This window comes from Artemia franciscana, chromosome 14 (assembly GCF_032884065.1).
Source record: "Artemia franciscana chromosome 14, ASM3288406v1, whole genome shotgun sequence".
In the NCBI taxonomy this organism is placed as follows: Eukaryota; Metazoa; Arthropoda; class Branchiopoda; order Anostraca; family Artemiidae; genus Artemia; species Artemia franciscana.
Genome location: NC_088876.1, coordinates 21,443,045 through 21,462,049, shown reverse-complemented (window position 1 = coordinate 21,462,049; position 19,005 = coordinate 21,443,045). Strand labels below are relative to the sequence as shown.

The 19,005-nt window shown below is 33.9% G+C and overlaps 1 protein-coding gene and 1 long non-coding RNA gene across 8 annotated transcripts in view; one reads left to right on the top strand and one right to left on the bottom strand.

Annotated features, from left to right (window-relative positions):
* Positions 1 to 7,786, bottom strand: part of LOC136035449 (uncharacterized) — a 91,718-nt gene extending 83,932 nt beyond the window's left edge. The window contains exon 1 of the long non-coding RNA XR_010619425.1: positions 7,607 to 7,786. This is a non-coding gene — a long non-coding RNA (uncharacterized LOC136035449). The remainder of the gene's footprint in view (positions 1 to 7,606) is intronic.
* LOC136035448 (uncharacterized) overlaps positions 1 to 19,005 on the top strand; it is a 61,837-nt gene that overhangs the window by 22,523 nt on the left and 20,309 nt on the right. For all 7 annotated transcript variants that reach the window (XM_065717259.1, XM_065717254.1, XM_065717260.1 and 4 more), the window contains exons 3-7: positions 1,146 to 1,186; positions 3,270 to 3,397; positions 8,739 to 8,929; positions 12,342 to 12,495; positions 15,542 to 15,765. In XM_065717259.1, the coding sequence (XP_065573331.1) occupies positions 1,146 to 1,186; positions 3,270 to 3,397; positions 8,739 to 8,929; positions 12,342 to 12,495; positions 15,542 to 15,765 (738 nt within the window). The remainder of the gene's footprint in view (positions 1 to 1,145; positions 1,187 to 3,269; positions 3,398 to 8,738; positions 8,930 to 12,341; positions 12,496 to 15,541; positions 15,766 to 19,005) is intronic.

Sequence of the window (19,005 nt, the reverse complement as noted above, 5' to 3'; positions counted from 1 at the left end):
AAAGAAAACACTGATAAATACCCTACTTTGGTACATCTTTAGGGTAAAAAACACATAAACATCCTGACCTCACCGGACGGTGTTGAGAGGGTCTTCGGTGTTGTAAGGAAAGATTTTGGTTCTGCAAAGAAGAAGATTAACGCAAATGAACCTTCTAATTATTTTGTTCTTGAAGGATATCTTTTGACATGTTTGCTACAGTTTTTAGTTTGTTTTTGAGACTTATAATGGTAACACATTTGTAACCGAAAGATAATTGCCCGAAAAAAATACAATTACCAGTAGTTGAATTGTATATGCTTGAAATTGCCAAGTTTAATCACTAAATTGGCCTATTCAAGTAATTTCTACATTGGGACCCGTGTTTTAAAAGTTAGGGTCGTCAGATCATTGTTGGACATCATTGTTAAAGGTGTGAGAAATGAAATAGGTGTAACCAAGTTGACGTTAAATCCAGAAGAAAAGATATAACCCTCCATGCCTATCGGATGATTTACCCCACCGCCATTTCGCATAGCACTTCCAGTCGAAAACAGAGACTCAGCTGACTGGTATCTGCGCTAGGCGTACCATTCGTCTGTATTCGTTAAGGTTTTTTCAAGTCTTTTAAGTCTCTTTGCCTGCAAACCCTGAAAAGGCCATTTCTCCTAATTTGGAAACAATAACGTATAGTACTGCCAAGATAAACCATCCTTTTTCCTTGTTCGAGTCCCTTTAATGAACTTGCCCCCTTTCTTTTTAGCTAAATTTTCAAGAATAAGGAAAGTACCATCAACGTTTTTTTTTAATTCAACTGGTCTCTCATAAAAGTGGAAGCAGCAGCTACAATAATGACAATGAAAAACGAGTTCGACAATGAATGTTCCGCCATCCAGCACCTGACCAATACCTGTCCAATAACAGTCAAACTCAGAATGAATTAAGAACAAATTTTGATCATTCCAACTTGGGAATCATCTAAATACAGATATATCCTTCCGTAATTGGTTTCCTGGTATAAGTGCTAAAGCAGTTGAAGTATTAAATTATTTTTTATTGAAATCCCCTGCTGTATAAATGTGGATTAAATTTGCCTATTAAGATTTGTGCCAGTTTTTAAGAATCCACTTTGTTTATGATATTTTGAAAGTTCTCTTATTTTATAGGGAAAGCCAGAAGTACAAGGATCATTTTTTGTATATTCAAGGTTAGTTCTTTCACTGTTTTAGTTAGTTTTTTTTTAATTTTATTTCGTTGTTATAGACTATAGTGTTGTCAATGGGTATTTTACCTATTTTACCGGTATTTTACATATTTTACAGACATATTATATGACACCTTGTAGTTTTCATCATACAAAAATAATGAAATGCTGGGATTTTCACTTTCATTGTGATTCTCACTGCATACATAGCAGGGCTAAAGAAAGCGAAGTAATTGTTAATTGCACTGATTAATTTCGTTGTGAAATGTTTATGTATTAGACTAGTATATTTGGGGAAAAAATATTTAAATTCTGTTAGTTCAAATACATGAAAGAATTTTTGTTTACAGTAGGCCAAAACGAAGCCGCGTTGTTGAACTATACAAATATTTGGTTTATTTAAATGCTTAAAAAATGACTTATCTTTGGTCTGATAAAACCAAGAAAATATGAAACATACCCTCTGGTTTATGGCATGATGGTATTTTACCAATTTTGACAGCTCTCCTTCATATGCGACGATATGCAGCTCTCCTTCGTATAGAAATAGAAATATAACTGAAAAGGTTCGTGCTACCCCATGTACAGACGTAGGATCTGTTTCAGTGGGGGGAGGGGTAAAATTGCCAGAAGAGCAAAACAGGTGAGATAGGCAAAACAAATCAACTAATTGAGAAGCCACATATTCCTCAGCCATATCCCTTCTTGTTCTCGTGTTTGTGGAGCTCGGATACTTTTCTCGAAATAAGTTTCCGCAGACTTGCCTGGTCCATAGAATCCCCCCCCCCCCCTGGAGAGAAACTGTGACCTAAAAATATACTACCGATAATAAAAGCTCCTAAAATATTCTTACACCTCTCGAGTATAAACGTCCTTGGATATGTGTAGGAAGTAAATGTAGTCGTGATCGTAAATGGACACAAAGAAGTTGAATTCCACTTGAAGTGTCTGCCCCCCCCCCCTTAAAAGCTTCAGGGAAATTGCACGAAGCAGGGAATAAGGTTTTTTACCCTTAAACAGTAAATTTGTAATTTGAACAATCATTGGCGTATGAACTTTTACTTATTTTAAATTGTTTTCTGTAGGAATAAGTATTCATTTTATTAAATAAAAATCAGAAGATGGAAACCCTATACTGCTTGAAATACCCTCAAAATTCTATGTTATCAATTTAAGTGAAATCTAGCCAACTCTGGTAATAAGAAATGCGAAAAAAATATAAATGTCAAATGTGAATATTAACCCTATGTATATTTTTAAAATATCGATGAAAACAGTGTGGATTTTGTGATTAAGGTATAGGCTATAAGGTATAGGCTAAATCCCTAACTATATCTATGTTCTTTATTCCGCTGACCCGCTCTTGACTGCACACACTCCTTGTTCTGTATTTTGATTTTTGAGATTGTTTCTTTCTGTTTTCAATATATCTGAGATTTTTTCTTTGTGATATCAACATATCTAAAACAAAAGGTTTTTCCTCATACTTATTTCAAAAATTGATTGGGAGTTCAGATAAATTGCTTTATTGTGTCATTATCTGCAATTTGCATTTACTGAGGTGTACCTACATCATAGAAGACAGGGGAAAGGGCACAAACATGACTACTACTGTGAAAAAAACGTGATTCATTACTTATGCCTCAAAAACTAACCTAACGCGGTTTTAGCAACTGTCAGTGTGTCCTGGATGGAAGTCATGCTATTAAACTGTATATTAATTTTTTTTTAATTTGTTTTTACTTATTTTCTCTTCTTTAAATTTCTCCTTCCAAAAAAATTCGTTGGAAGTTTAAAACCGTATTTTTGCTCTCATGTAAAATAAGGATAATGTAGATACGCCCTTTCTTTTTAGGCAACGCAATATAGGGCCGTAAACTTTGGGTTTCATCTTTGATTTTTTTTTTTCAATATTAAAAGCTTGACCGACCTGAATGACTCTTTTTTCTATTTATGTAGAAAGACATTGTAGTATTTTCTTAATTTGAAATTTACGAATATTTGAAATTCCACGATATATATGATATCGCTCGATCTAGGCTCTATTAATGCTGCTGTTAGTAATGCAAAATTGTTCTTGTTTCAGGTTAGCCGAGCCAAAGCATTGTATGTTTATATTAAATAGACTGGAACCAAAGAACTGGGCCGAACCCATTGTCAAGGATCTTGAACTTAAACTAGAGGCGCCATTTATTCTAACAAGGACTAAAAGAGGTTCTCTTTTTCACCTTATTCTGCTGTTTTTGTGGTATTAATTGAAAATACGTTTTCATGGCTATGGGATATATATATATATATATATATATATATATATATATATATATATATATATATATATATATATATATATATATATATATATATTTATATATATTTATATATATATATATACATATATATATATATATATATATATATATATATATATATATTTATATATATTTAGATATATATATATATATATATATATATATATATATATATATATATATATATATATATATATATATATATATATATACATATATATATATATATATATATATATACTGTTCGTCCGTCCGTCCGATATATATATATATATATATATATATATATATATATATATATATATATATATATATATATATATATATATATATATATATATATATATATATATATATATATATATATATATATATATACTAATATACTGTTCGTCTGATCACCAAGAAACTTTTGAGAGCTGTTGAGTACACTCTTGCGAAGGTTTTAGATATAGAAAACTCCCTCCCCCCTATGGAGAATTTTAAAATTTACTAGATGTTTTCCAAAGAAATTGCCTACGGATTGATCTGAGTACCCGGCTGACTGACCGTATTTAAACTGTAGGTTGTACGAAAAATTTGGCTCAATCCCGCTTTCTAGGGCTATAATGAAAGAAAGGTTGAGATGGCTAGGTCACGTTCTGCGGATGAAGGATGATAGATTGTCAAAGATTGTCGTTTTTGGCCAACCATCTGAGGCTACATGGAAAGCAAGCCGTTCTCGTCTGGGTTGGGAGGATGTCATAAATAAAGATTTAAAGGAAATGGGAACTTTCTGGGAGGGTGTAAAGAGGGAGGCCTTGAATAGATTGGGTTGGAGGAGGAGCGTGCGTAGCAGTATTGGCCTCAGGCGGGTTGGTGCTGCAATGAGTTATTAGTAGTAGTAATAGTTCTATCGACTTATGGCATCAATTTTTCAGTGAAGGAAAATTTTCTGCGGGGAAGAGGTGGGAATTTTTCACCGGGGAGATTTTTTGGGAGTAGAATATTCTATGGGAGAAATTTTTCCAATAGGTATATATAAAATCAAAGTCTTTAGTCTTTTATGCTTTGCTACAGTGTTCATTCCATCGCCAAAAAAAAAAATTAAAAGGTTTTATGCTATAGCGAAGCTTTACTCATACAATCCCCCCTCCCCAAGGGTCTCTTAATACTTTTCGCGCTGATGAAATTAGAGACGCTTCAACTCCGTTTGGGAGAGTTTTCCGGAGGATTTTTTCTTGGAAGAGGAGTTTTCCGCGGGGAATTTCCCTTGAATTTAGTTTCTTTTTAGACTGCAGTAATGCGCGACAGGTGAGATAGTATATAACACACACATACATACAATATATATATATATATATACTAGCTGTTGGGGTGGCGCTTCGCGCCACCCCAACACCTAGTTGGTGGGGGCGCTTCGCGCCCCCCCCCCAAGCCCCCCCGCGCGCGTAAGTCGTTACGCGCCATTGTAGTTGTGTCCCTATGTCCCACCTGTGAATATAGATAGATATATTATATATATGTTTTTAACTACGTAAAACTTGCGAATATACAACATTCTTTGCTGTCCAATTGTCTGTGCAGATAAATAGATTGTCAGGTTTACCGACTCTTGAACATGCAACATATAATGGTCCATGGGAAAACAATCCGTATTCAGATCTATACCTCATGATTCTAATGATTACCCTTGAGCTTTGTTGATGGTGATTGCTAATCGAACATTCCCTGTCCCGGTGTCCCGGTCGTCATTTATATCCCCCTGTGCCCCCCGGCGTCCCCGTTGTAGTTGTGTCCCTGTGTCCCGGTCGTCATTTATATTTTTTACTTATGTCCTGGTCATTATGGCTTATGTATGGTCATTTATATTCCCTGTGTCCCGGTCGTCATTTGTATCCCGGTGTCCCGGTCTGTATATACATTCGTTTTTTAGTTTTGTTTTTCTCCTTTATTTTTTTCCTTTTTTATTTTTTTTCTTTTTTAGTTTATTTAGATTTTTAGATTTTTTAGTTTTTTTATTAGTTTTTAGTTTTTTTTTTCTTTTTAGTTTTTTTTGTAGTTTTTACCTTCTTTTTAGTTTTTTTAGTTTTTTTTTTTACTTATGTCCTGGTCGTCATTTATACTCCCTGTGTCCCGGTGCTTTGTTGATTGCTAATCGAACATTCCTTTTGTCCCGGTCGCTTTCTCTTTGAGTGTCGTCATACCTGGTTGGTATGACGACACTCAATATATATATATATATATACTAGCTGTTGGGGTGGCGCTTCGCGCCACCCCAACACCTAGTTGGTGGGGGCGCTTCGCGCCCCCCCCCCCCCAAGCCCCCCCGCGCGCGTAAGTCGTTACGCGCCATAATAGTTACGCGCCATTGTAGTTGTGTCCCTATGTCCCACCTGTGAATATAGATAGATATATATATATATGGTTTTAACTACGTAAAACTTGCGAATATACAACATTCTTTGCTGTCCCATTGTCTTTGCATATAAATAGATTGTCAGGTTTACCGACTCTTGAACATGCAACATATAATGGTCCATGGGAAAACAATCTGTATTCAGATCTATACCTCATGATTCTAATGATTGCCCTTGAGCTTTGTTGATGGTGATTGCTAATCGACCATTCCCTGTCCCGGTGTCCCGGTCGTCATTTACATCCCCCTGTTTCCTCCGGTGTCCCCGTTGTAGTTGTGTCCCTGTGTCCCGGTCGTCATTTATATTCCCTGTGTCCCGGTCGTCATTTGTATCCCGGTGTCCCGGTCTGTATATACATTCGTTTTTTAGTTTTGTTTTTCTCCTTTATTTTTTTCCTTTTTTTTCTTTTTTAGCTTATTTAGATTTTTAGATTTTTTAGTTTTTTTATTAGTTTTTAGTTTTTTTTTCTTTTTAGTTTTTTTGTCCCGGTCGTCATTTATATCCCCCTGTTTCCCCCGGTGTCCCCGTTGTAGTTGTGTCCCTGTGTCCCGGTCGTCATTTATATTCCCTGTGTCCCGGTCGTCATTTGTATCCCGGTGTACCGGTCTGTATATACATTCGTTTTTTAGTTTTGTTTTTCTCCTTTATTTTTTTCCTTTTTTTTTCTTTTTTAGTTTATTTAGATTTTTAGATTTTTTAGTTTTTTTATTAGTTTTTAGTTTTTTTTTCTTTTTAGTTTTTTTGTAGTTTTTACCTTCTTTTTAGTTTTGTTAATTTTTTTTTTACTTATGTCCTGGTCGTCATTTATACTCCCTATGTCCCGGTGCTTTGTTGATTGCTAATCGAACATTCCTTTTGTCCTGGTCGCTTTCTCTTTGAGTGTCGTCATTTATTTTTTTCTTTTTTAGTTCTTTTAGTTTTTACCTTTTTTAGTTTTTTTTAGTTTTTTAGATGAAAATTTTTTTTAGTTTTTTCCTTTTTTTCTTTTTAGTTTTTATTGGTTTTTACCTTTATGTTAGCTTATTTTTCAGTTTTTTCCTTTTTTTTAGTTTTTTTTTATTTTTTATTTTTTTTTAGTTTTTTACCTTTTTTTAGTTTTTTTAGTTTTTTTAGTTTTTTAGCTTTTTTACTTTTTTTATTAGTTTTTAGTTTTTTTGTAGTTTTTGCCTTTTTTTAGTTTTTTCAGTTTTTTTTTAGTTTTTTATTGGTTTTTACCTTTATTTTAGCTTATTTTTCAGTTTTTTCCTTTTTTTTAGTTTTTTTTAGTTTTTAGTTTTTTTAGTTTTTTACCTTTTTTTAGTTTTTTTTAGTTTTTTTAGTTTTTTAGCTTTTTTATTTTTTTTATTAGTTTTTAGTTTTTTTTGTAGTTTTTGCCTTTTTTTTAGTTTTTTTAGTTTTTTAGCTTTTTTATTAGTTTTTAGTTTTTTTTGTAGTTTTTGCCTTTTTTTAGTTTGACAACTTATTTTTATATATATAGATAGTTTTTTTTTTTTACTTATGTCCTGGTCGTCATTTATACTCCCTGTGTCCCGGTGCTTTGTTGATTGCTAATCGAACATTCCTTTTGTCCTGGTCGCTTTCTCTTTGAGTGTCGTCATTTATTAGTTTTTTCCTTTTTTTCTTTTTAGTTTTTTATTGGTTTTTAGTTTTTTTTTGTAGTTTTTGCCTTTTTTTAGTTTTTTCAGTTTTTTTTTTAGTTTTTTATTGGTTTTTACCTTTATAGTTTTTTTAGTTTTTTAGCTTTTTTATTTTTTTTATTAGTTTTTAGTTTTTTTTGTAGTTTTTGCCTTTTTTTAGTTTTTTCAGTTTTGACGTCACCTGATCCAGTTTTTTCAGGTGACGTCACCTGACCCATCCACACATCCACAGACAGACAACTTATTTTTATATATATAGATATATATATATATATATATATATATATATATATATATATATATATATATATATATATATATATATATATATATATATATATGCATTCTAAGGCAGTAATGCGTTTACAGGAGCAAGGATTGGCGACTTTCGTTGAATTAAGTCTCCTTCCTTCAGATGTAGCGTGAGTGAAGAGAGTGACATATTTCTTGTCCAACTCTATTCATCTATGACTCGTATTTAGTGCCTAGCCACTTCCTAGGTCTTGGAGAAGCTGTTATGTTATAGTCTCTTCGATCGGTCACAATTGGCTTCTAGCTGACTTCCGAAGAATTGAAAGACAGACATTACCTTTATGAGTTTTTTTGAAGTTGTTGATCTTCCGCGATGTCCTTTGTTATTTAGTAAGCTCAGTTCTTTCAGCGTTAATCTCAATTTTATTTTAAAAATAACTACGTGTAATTTACTAGAATTTACAGTATCTTTGTTTAAATCTAGTATATTTCATAATGCTATCTCCTAATAAAAACATGACGTTTCAGTTGCTCATTGCAACCTTCTGGTTTCGGATTAACATCTCCACGTATTTGCAATTGGTATTAAGTAAACTGAGAGTTGTAAAATTATCGAAATTCATGGGAAAAAGTGAAATGTTATGCCAAAGATGAGGTTTATACTTCAAAGAGGTTATGCAAAATATTTATTATAAATATATATGTGTAAATATGCAAAATATATATAAGAATATAACCCATAGTTTGCCTAGTTCTTTTGTTTTTTATATCGTTGCCTCCTTCTCTGAAACTCTGGGGGGGACACTAGGCCACGTGATTCCTATGGATCAACCTTGAGTTCCAGAAAGCTAATTAGTCTGGGTGCTTTTCAATATCCATATAGCCCTTTTTGTAGGAAACAATTAATTGTTGTCTCCTTGGGGTATCTTTCGATAACAAGATAAATTTTATTTTTCAGCGGAAGTTTATGGACTCTGGTTTTATGAACAATTAGAATGCAGAAATACTTTTTACAAGTTAGATAGTCTAATCAAAGATCAGAGCAAATCAGAGGAAGAGGACATTGCAGATAAATTTCGTCTGTCCATAAAATCAGAACCGAAAGATGTTTTGAGTCTTTTAATAAAAGCCAAAGAAGAAAAGACGAAAGTGAGCACATTTAATGTTTCTTTTCAACATTTAATATGAGCTTCCTTCAACCCTATATGAGTTAGGAAGGAGGAGTGTGTTGGGCTTAGCTATCTCCATTTCCCTTCAAAATATGGTTAAACTATCCAATTTTATCATCTTGTGTCTATTTTTCTATGAATTGTATCTCGAGGTTGCCTATTGATCGTTATACAGAATATAAAACAACAACGATAGTTCTCAACTAGCAAATCATACAACGCGATTATAAAACTTTTATTGGAAAATACTTGTGTCTTATTTATTAAGTTATTTGTGGTGCGGAGCAACCCTACGGCTTCCGCAGGTGGTTTTTCTTCTCACATTATCAGTTGTATGTAGTATGTTGCTCCAGGGGCGCAGCTCCAGCATTTCTACGGGGGGGGGGGTGAGAGGGGTCTACATCTGGAGGGGTCTAATATCCTAAGAGGTACCTTTTTGTAGACAACGTAGAGTTTTTCCTAAATCGGATTGGATTGACAGATCTTGATCTTCCAAGAACTAGAGCCTACTTTGGTTTTCCGTAGATAAACTACCTTTTATGACTTTCTTTTTTGAAGTCATGGTTAGGTGAATTCTCTACATCTTTTGCTATATAAAATGTCTTAGCTTTGAAGCTTTACTTTTAAGAAAGGACTTTAAAAAGTGAATTAAACTCATTAATTTAATCAGTTTAAATTTAATTAATATTGTTCAAATTTAAGTAAATTAAATTTAATCGTTGAAAATTAAAGCTGATAAGTAAGTTTAAATGAAGCCTATTGTTAAAAAGCATATTTTAAAATAATAGCGTATAAAAATTCATTTACCAATAACATTTTCATCATTAAAAGTAATATTGACAAAATGAGGTATAGGTTCAACAGGGACAAACGTAACGTCATACAGCCCACGACTAACGGCTTTGACGTCAGCTTTGACGCTTCCTTTCGTAGTTTATTACTTTTAAGAAGCTTTACTTTTAGAACGTTATACAATCTCAATACAAAAGTTCTGATTTTTTCCAAAAATTTGACTTTGATATTTATTTTTGATTATGTATTTAACTATTACATTTATGGCGTGTATTGTCCTGAAAATTAAGCAAGAAGACATGCACTCTTCTATATTCAAAAATGAATTGTGCACTATGAAATAATTTCTAAAATTGTCATCGCGCATTACGCATGGTAGAATTTTTTCCTGTACCGATTTTCCAAGAACTGGTGCTTATTATGCTTTTCCATAAATATAATTCCTTCTGTGATTTTTTCTGTTTTGAAGTTTCGCTTCTGCAGATTGTCTACATTTTCTCCGATTAAATTTCTGTAGCTTCGAAGTTTAACTTTTTGAAATCAAATAACTCTGAATGCTGATATATGTTCATATAATTTCTTCGATAAACTAGACAAAATTACCAAATCTCTAAAAAAAAATTGGAAATAACATCGGAAATTTTGATTAGAAACAGAAAATATGATTTTTATTGTTTCTAAAATTTTGATTTTGAGGTTTATTATTTTTTAGACGTTTAAGGCCATAATAAGAAAGCAGGAAGACATACACTCTATTATTTCCCAAAATGAGCTGTGCACTAAGAAATATAAGTGTACATAATGAACCGTTTCACGGACGTTGCTTAACCGCATTAAATAGTATCTTAATGCAGTATCTTAATGCAGGTTAAAACAAAAGCATTACGGTTAGGGAATTTGCAATTATTTCGTACTCGCGGAACTTATTTTCAGAAGTTGTCTAATTACACGTTGAACTTACAAATAAAACCAACAATAATCTTAACCCTTCTGCAAACGTGATAGAAAATCATGTACATTTATTATCTATTAGATTTAGTTGTATGTGCTTAACAGTGGCGTAATTTCGTCAAAATCCTGGAGGGCGGGGGGGCAAAGTTGAAGCAAATCTACCCAAATAAAGTGAAAATTACAATGAAAACTGAAAAATGAGCCATTTGGTACCATGAAAGTACTATATAGTACTATAAAAATACTTTTTAGTATTATAAAAATAAATATTTACTAAAGAAAACTGATCAGTTTCTGTTGATCCTTGAATTATGCAGGCTTATGTTAGTTTTGATAATATTTTTGAAGGAATTAAATTTCATATGGGGGATAAACTCAGCTTGGGGGTGGGGGGTTAAACTGAGGTCTTGGAGGGGCAATCTCCCCCCTACCCCATAGCAAATTACGCCCCTGGTGCTTAACCGCAACTGTTACCCATGGACCACAGATGCTGCAACAGTCCACGGGGCCTTGGCACTGGATGTCTAGTTTCTCCTATAATTGTTCCGGCTTTTCCTTTGGAGAATGAGAACTTGGTCTGTATTTCAATCTGAACTTAAACTTGAGTAGTGAAAATTGTAAGAAATGTGCCTTACCAGCACAATGGCTGTGGCCATTAATAAATATAATAACTATAATTTTAATTATTTAATGTTATTTACTAAAGATCTCTAGGCCTAAAATAGTTAGAAAACAAAACCATTCTCCTATTTTCATTCTTCAACTTTCAGTTTAGAAAAACACGAACAAATAAATAGACTCTCGTTTAGCTGTTGACAGATCTTATAGACTCTGAGATCCTTACATTCCCGCTATATATTCCTTCTCCGAAGAAAATCATAGTTTGAAACCATAAGCTTTGATGCTAGCCATCTTCAGCCCAGGACTAAGTAAACTCTAACTTGCATTGTATAGTATTACAACTGGGTTTCTGTTAGTAAATAAAAACCCTCGCAAGTGTCCTTTAATTTTGAAGAGGCGCCACCTTTCGAAAGTGGTAACACTTTCTCAGAAACCTCTAGTTATCTCTACTGCATCATCTAGGCCATGTGCATAATGAGGAAACTGTAATATGGAATAAATGTCCAATAACCAGAAGTAAACACTGACAAACTTTTTTTTCCAAGCCCTTACAAATGTGTGCCTTAAAATTGTAGATTTCACCGAAGTTAAGATGTAAAGATGTAACCGGATTTCAGAATGGTTCAAGAAAATTCCGAACTCATGTCAGATAATCTAAGAACATTAAAGGATTTTTCGTAACTGTTAGCAAAAAAAGAAAACATACTAGAATCAGACAAAACAATGCATATTGGTCCTCCCATAAATGTTGATTACAAGTATGTGTGCAGTTAAATGCGGGTAAAGGTTGTATATACAATAGGGTAAATGCAATATGAATAAATACGCAATAAACAAAAGTAATTTGTTACTGTCGAATATTCTTTTTCTACCCCTTGCGAATTGATGCCTTAAATATTTCAGTTTTAACCAGAGTTAGGAAGCAATCGGATTTCAGAATAGTTTAAGAACATTCCGAATATTAGAAACGTGTCTTGTATTGTCTAAATTCTATATGTCTCTTAACACTTAAGCATATGCTGTTCTAGGGAGTAAAGTCTCAAGCAAGTACCCCCATTTCGTCCACCAGGCCTATACCCATAATCAATAGCTCAAATAATGGTAGTTTAAGTGTTGATGATTTGTTTGGCCGAAGTTTGGATAGGAAAGAAATTATTAAAGATGTCGGGAAAGAAGAGAGAGGTATGTCAAGCTTAGTCCTTTTTTCCTCTCAAGTTGTCTTGCAGAAGTGTTGTAATAGATAAATCATTGAAAAATCGTTTATTATGATCGCTACCTAGTTAAAAAGTATGGAAAAGGGAATTTTCACTTGAGACTATCTTGGGATCGTCAGGTGTTTTGGAACTTTACCCGAGAAATTCATACTCTTGAGTAAAATTTTTGTAGATGTCTTCCTTTAATTGTCTGAACTAATTTCTCGCAGGGAGCCTTTCGAACAGAAGTCTTGAAAATCTGTAAAAATAAGATACTTTGGCTGGATATTCTTTTTTTCAAACGCAGTATTTTACATGTACCAGTAAAACCTAAAAGACATGTATGGTACCGTAAATTGGCAGCAAATATGTTGTCTTCTGGCTTTAATGATGTCATTATATGCGAAAATAAAGTAGATTTTTCCTTCAATACTTTTCTTGAGGGGGGGGGAGGTCGAAATAGTGCCAAGAAGAAAATAGATCTTATTTGCACATTTATTTATAATGCTACGTAAATTTTAAAGGGATTTGCACCTTAGATTTCTATTGAGAGAAAGAGAATTTATTTATAAAAACACAAAAAAAAAGAAAAATTTGCCAAAAAGCCTTATGGCTTGTTCGGCCATTCTCGAAACTATAAAACAAATTAATTATCAGTTGATCCCCCTAAAAAGCAAAAACAAGCAAAAAAAGTCACCTCTTGGGACCCTGTACTACACTAACCTTATATAACAACACTTTTATGCACTATTTCCCTATTTTATCTACATATAAAGAAAGAACAAAAAAAAAATCATAAATCATAAATACCAAAACAATTCTCCCTAAGCAACCCACGAAAAGTCGGCCTATCAGTCTCTTGAACTATATTATAAGGAAGGGACTCCTATAGAGAAGGACGGACATAGTGAATCGAAAATGCAGACCTTGTAGACCTTTTAACCGATTTTCTAATCGCTGACGAATTCCTTGTCTCATATTCAGGCTCATCTCTCTCAAACACACAAGCTAAACATTCAGGTGTATTGAAAGGGAAATTCTACGGACGTAATTTCCTGCTGAAAAATACCTGACTAGCACAAAAGTTTAATTTTTTGATAAGAACGCCTGAAAGTTACGTCTTGAATTGCTGGAATTGGTGGCAAAACATATGCAGGGCTGGAAAACTAGAAATATTTTTGCTGTTCGATTGCAATGTTGTGCATGCTATTGCACTTATACTGGTTATACTACTTATGTGAGAATATCTGTCTGTGTGCCAATTAATTTGAACAGTAATCAAGCAAACTGGCTCGTTAATTATTTAGTGATCCTTCATGATCGAAAATAAGATAATTTTTCTATCTTCTTTTTCACTGAAATTTGTCTTTCGGACTTTCTAAGAACTTTTTTTCCGACTTGATCCACTATAAGACTGCATCCTCCACATGAGCCATAAATATAGACAAGCACTACGTTATTAGAAATCAATCTGCAAATTTGTCATGTTCTTGCTGGGATTGTACGGAGATTCATTTACTTCATCATCCCAGATTGCTTCACATTAAATAAAATCAATTTATTTAGAGCCATCATTTCTTAAGGTTTAATTGCACCAATTGTTTTGAATAAAAAGAAGAAATAGATATTGTGGTCTATTAAGGAAGTTTGTAAAGTAAGTAATAAGTCGATAATGAAAATCGTATCTTAACTTGTATCTACATATAGATCAATATCTTGGAGAAAATACACTTTCAGTAAGATTAACAAAGTAATGTTCTTCCAAGACGGCTTCCTTTTGCTTGTAGTAATTTTTTTTGGTAATTCAAGTTACCTTTGACCAAAATGCTTTCAAATATTTCTTGTAATTTATCAAAAACCAGAGAAGGCCAATTGTCACCTTTTTTTCCTCTTGATTAGTGTTCTAACTCTTTGATTGAATCTAGAGCTAAAATATACAAGAATATAAAGAATATTTTCGTATGATTAAAACAGACATGTTTATTTTAGTAAGTATTTAAATAATTAAACTTGGGTCTTCCTACGCTGAGTAGCACACAAGACGACAAGCATACCTTTTCATAATGATCTCTTCGGAGCTGGTTGTCACTGTTCTTCCAAAGATGTTCCCGCCAGTGTAGTATCGTTCTCCTGGCTTTGGCAAAGTATCAGTATCTGCCTCCCAAGCTTTCTAATGGCGGGTGGTGAACCCGGCATAAGACGTCATGGGGGAGCTTACATTACCCATGGGGACCATTTAGCCTCAATACTGCCCTCTACTGCTCTGGAACTATCATCTACTTTTATGAAATATCAAGCTTTGCTTAGTTTTTTTTTCACTTATGAGATGTTGTAATACTCTTAGATCAGTAGATTCCCAGGATATGCTGAAGGCTGTAAATATCGAAATTTCGTACTCGTTTTTCAAGTTGTTTGTCTAGCATTTGCTCATTAGTACAGAGAGGACACTGCTATTTACAAGTTGGAGCATTGAGCTTTAAAGAGTTTTCCAGAGTTTTCTTAGTTTGGTAAATGCATTACCTGTATAAGCAACGCAGGTAATAATTTCTTGGCTTCCTCTCAGATTCTATGACGCTTTCAAGATGTTTAGAATTTTCAACCTCCTTCAGCACATCAGGACTGACATTCAGTGGCCGACCTAGCGTTGTATTTATGTTGTGGCGTATAACTTTCGTCTTTTGGGTGCTGATTGAGAATTCAACTCGGCCGGCTGTGTTTGAGTGCTCTGTGATATTTTGGTGTGAGTATATGTTTCATGAGAAAGGAGCGTAGTGGAACCAGCAAAACCACTATCAAAGACAGTGTGGCTCTTATTCAACTATTCTCCAATATATCCCAGATATTGCGTCGAAATTCTTGTCAAACCAAGATATTTAGTTAATTATTGTCTCTGTTCCTTTTAAATGTATCTACAGTGTATTAGGAAAATAAAACAAAGTATTGAAGTTTGTTTTTAACCTTTAGGATCGATGAAACCTGGTTATCTGCAAAGAGTTATAAGACTAATTTTTGTTATTGTTGAATTCTATTTTCAGGAGAGAAGATTGAAGAAAGGTGCCAAATAAACCTACTTCAGCGGTTGCTTTCATCTTCATCCGACTTCGAAAGTCAATTTAGACAAGAAACGAAGTCCGTAGATGCTTTAGAAAAAGATTTGAAACAAGTTCTAAAAATCGGAAATAGTCCAAGAGGATCTATTAATAACTTAAAAAACTTGGAATTGATTGAACCCGCCCCCGTTTCTATTCCGGGAATATTTGTAAGTTTCTGCAAATGATTTATTCTTATATCGAATTTCGGCGTTGTCTAATTGGTTGACTAATAGGCGCAAGAAAAAAATCTGGTAATTCAGTCCTCTAATTTAATTTTGCATTTTTTGTCTTTTTGGTTTTTTCGCCGTTCATCAAAGCTGACTTTGCTAAATTTGAATAAAGAATTGTATCTGTTTTAAGGGGATTTGTAGAGCCTTTTAAGAAGGAAGAGGCGGTCTTTTTATTCAATTTATAAATTATCTCTAGAGTACGCTTTTGAATTGATTCAATTATATTAGGAACTATATCACAAGGACCATATTGCCGCACAAGACAGGTAAATTTCAGCAGTGGTATCGTAAAAGTATACATAATAAGGAGAGAATGGTAAAATTTATATAAGAGATTTTGGAAGCAGATTGAGGGGGGGGGCCTAAAGTTGCCGGCTGATAGTTTTGAAGAACAATATTTCTTCAGAGTTGTTAACACAGACCTCTTCCTAAATAAACTAATAATAGTAAGAAGAATATAGAAGTGGTTAATGAATGCAAAGAACTTAAGTTGGAAAGTAATTAACAGTTTTATTGCAACACTGGGAATCGACGATGTCTCATTTTTCCAAAAATACCAACCATAGTCTCGAAATCTAACGATTTTACAAGAGTCTGTTCACTAAACATCAACATCAGATCACTGAGCCTTTCATCGCCCATTTTCGTTCTTCAATAGGTTTTAATCAGGCTTAGTGCAGAAAAGAATCTCCCATTACTAGCCGTTGTGATAGGTTGAGTAATGAAGGTTTGTATAATTTTCAAGACTTCGGAATACGGTATCGACATTACCTTTACACAGTTGTGAAGTTCAAAGAGATCTTTTGGCCTATTGGCTGAAGATTCGATATATCTTCTCACAACATCTGTTTGTGAGGCAAAGAGGGTTTTGTCAATGTAAACTTCTTTGTAATTGCGCTGCTTTACTAGATAGTCGGCTAGTGTCAAGAAAGTGCGAGGAATCAACATCCAATGCAGAGATTGACTCTAACAGTGGAAGAGCATTTATGAAGCGGCTTTCAAACTCAAAGCGTAATCAATGTCCATCACAAGAAAATAATCCCTTCTGAAAACATATTCAACTAATTCTTTCACTTCAGTAAGATCACCTTTTCCCAAATTGGGCGTGGTAATAAAATTAGGTAAGCGGCAAGCTACTTCCTGTGCACGCCTTTTCTTACATGAGGAATCATAATTAAACTTTACAGAAGGTTTTTAGGGAGGTCGCACTCACGAGAAAATTCTTTTGTTTTATGAAAGATTTCATCAAAGGCTTTGTCAGTTCGCATGTCTATAATTTTATCTCGTGTAGCTGCAATAAGACAAGTAGCTCTAGAGAAAACTAAGTCCACCGTCTGCAGCTGCTTAGACAGAGAGTTTGTGACAAAAAAAATTCCGCTAGATAATAAATTTAATTTCTGAAGACCTGTTGGGAGCCCGTGGGCCTGAGCTGCTGATTCCTCGTCACTAGATGTTTTGGTTATTGATTAAACGGGCAGAATACAGTTGTATCTATTCAGTACTTTGTTCACCGATCTATATCAGTATGCCCATCTTGTAATAGATGATTTCTCCAGCTGAAACAGTTATGCCACCGGCTTTCTGAGCATTAACAAACAGTTGGTAACGTGTATTGGTATTCGCGATAAAACAACACTGCTCTTGAAGAATAGAGCAGAAAGATGCCATTCATCTCAAGTTCTAAATACAATCACACAACACAAGGTTGAGCCTGCGAGAATGGCAGTGAATGTAAATTGCATGTGGTGCAACTGCTTCAATTCCGGCCTGCATACCTGAGAAGTGGCCGCTCATGACACTAGCTTGGAATTCTCTTGAATTGACACAAATAGATAGGTCTGAGATTTTCTTTCAATACTCAGGCTCTTCTTGTACAGATCTCAGTTGGTATTTGTTTTCCTCGCCTTTTTTATAAGTTGATTCAAGCCAAGTCCCCCCTCCCGTTGATAAGGTATTTCGGTTGTGAAGTCAAAACATTTGGTCTTTGATTTTTAGAAGTTTCTTCTTAACTCTCCTGTTAACAAATCTTGTCCTTTTTTCTTATTCTCATTTGGTTATAGTCTTAGTGAGTAAGATTAGATACAGTCCTTCAGGACTTTTATCGATTCTTTAAATTGTCCTTTTATATAATGTATTTTTCTTATATTTCCGTAAATCATAAAAACAATAACTAGTGTGAAGTTCTCACTTCGATTGTCTCAGAATTCATGAAATGGCCATTTTGAATAAAATCAAATTTTTAATTTAATATGTTAACTGTATTAACGAAGAAAAACTGACGAAGAAAAAGCGCAAGGAACCTGCAAAATCTCATGCGGTCAAGTGTCTATAAAAAATAATACGTCTATGGCTACTAGGAATACAAAAAGTCCGTCGTTATACAAAAGTCCAGAAACAGAGAAGACCTGAGTCGCACACGACTCACGAAAGATTAATAACGGATTCACGGCCACACTCAAAGAAATAAAGAGCACATAACACGTATATATAGAGAAGATCACTGCTCCAGAATCAGGTAACTGACATCTATAATTTTGTCGCCTTGTTTTATTGTAATGAAAGTCGGGCACTGTGGCTTTAACAACGACGCACTAAAAATACTTCTTGAAATATGAAATAGGAATAATAAATAAATATGTTTGGCAATCAGGCTCATATTAGATTTTTTGTGAAGTACAGCTCTATTAAAAACGGATTTTTTATAATTGAAAACACTTATTTATGCAATTTTTTCACACTTCTAATCAAATGAATATAAATTGTCACTACTGATTTGGGCCCCTCCTAAAATTAGAGGGGGGGTATGTCCCCAGCCAGCCCCCCTCCCCCCCGAATAACGCCACTACAGATACGCCCTTGGGTGTAGGACAAAGGAAGATTTAAGAAAACTAATACTAAAAATGGTAGACGTGGTGATCTATGAAATGACTGCTTTTCTCATTCTAATGCGGAACAAACGTAAAGGAAAGAATGAAATAAATGAAAGAAGGAGGAGAATAAAAATAAACATGTTGTGACCAAAAATCTACCATGTCGTTCGAGGTATTTGTCATATCTAAGGATAAGCTTTATAATACCCTCCTTAGAAAATGTCACCGCCAATGATTTGAAATGAGCGTGATGGTTTCTTTGAGCTCCTTGTCAGTCTTGAAATGTTGTCCCCCAAAGGATTTCTTC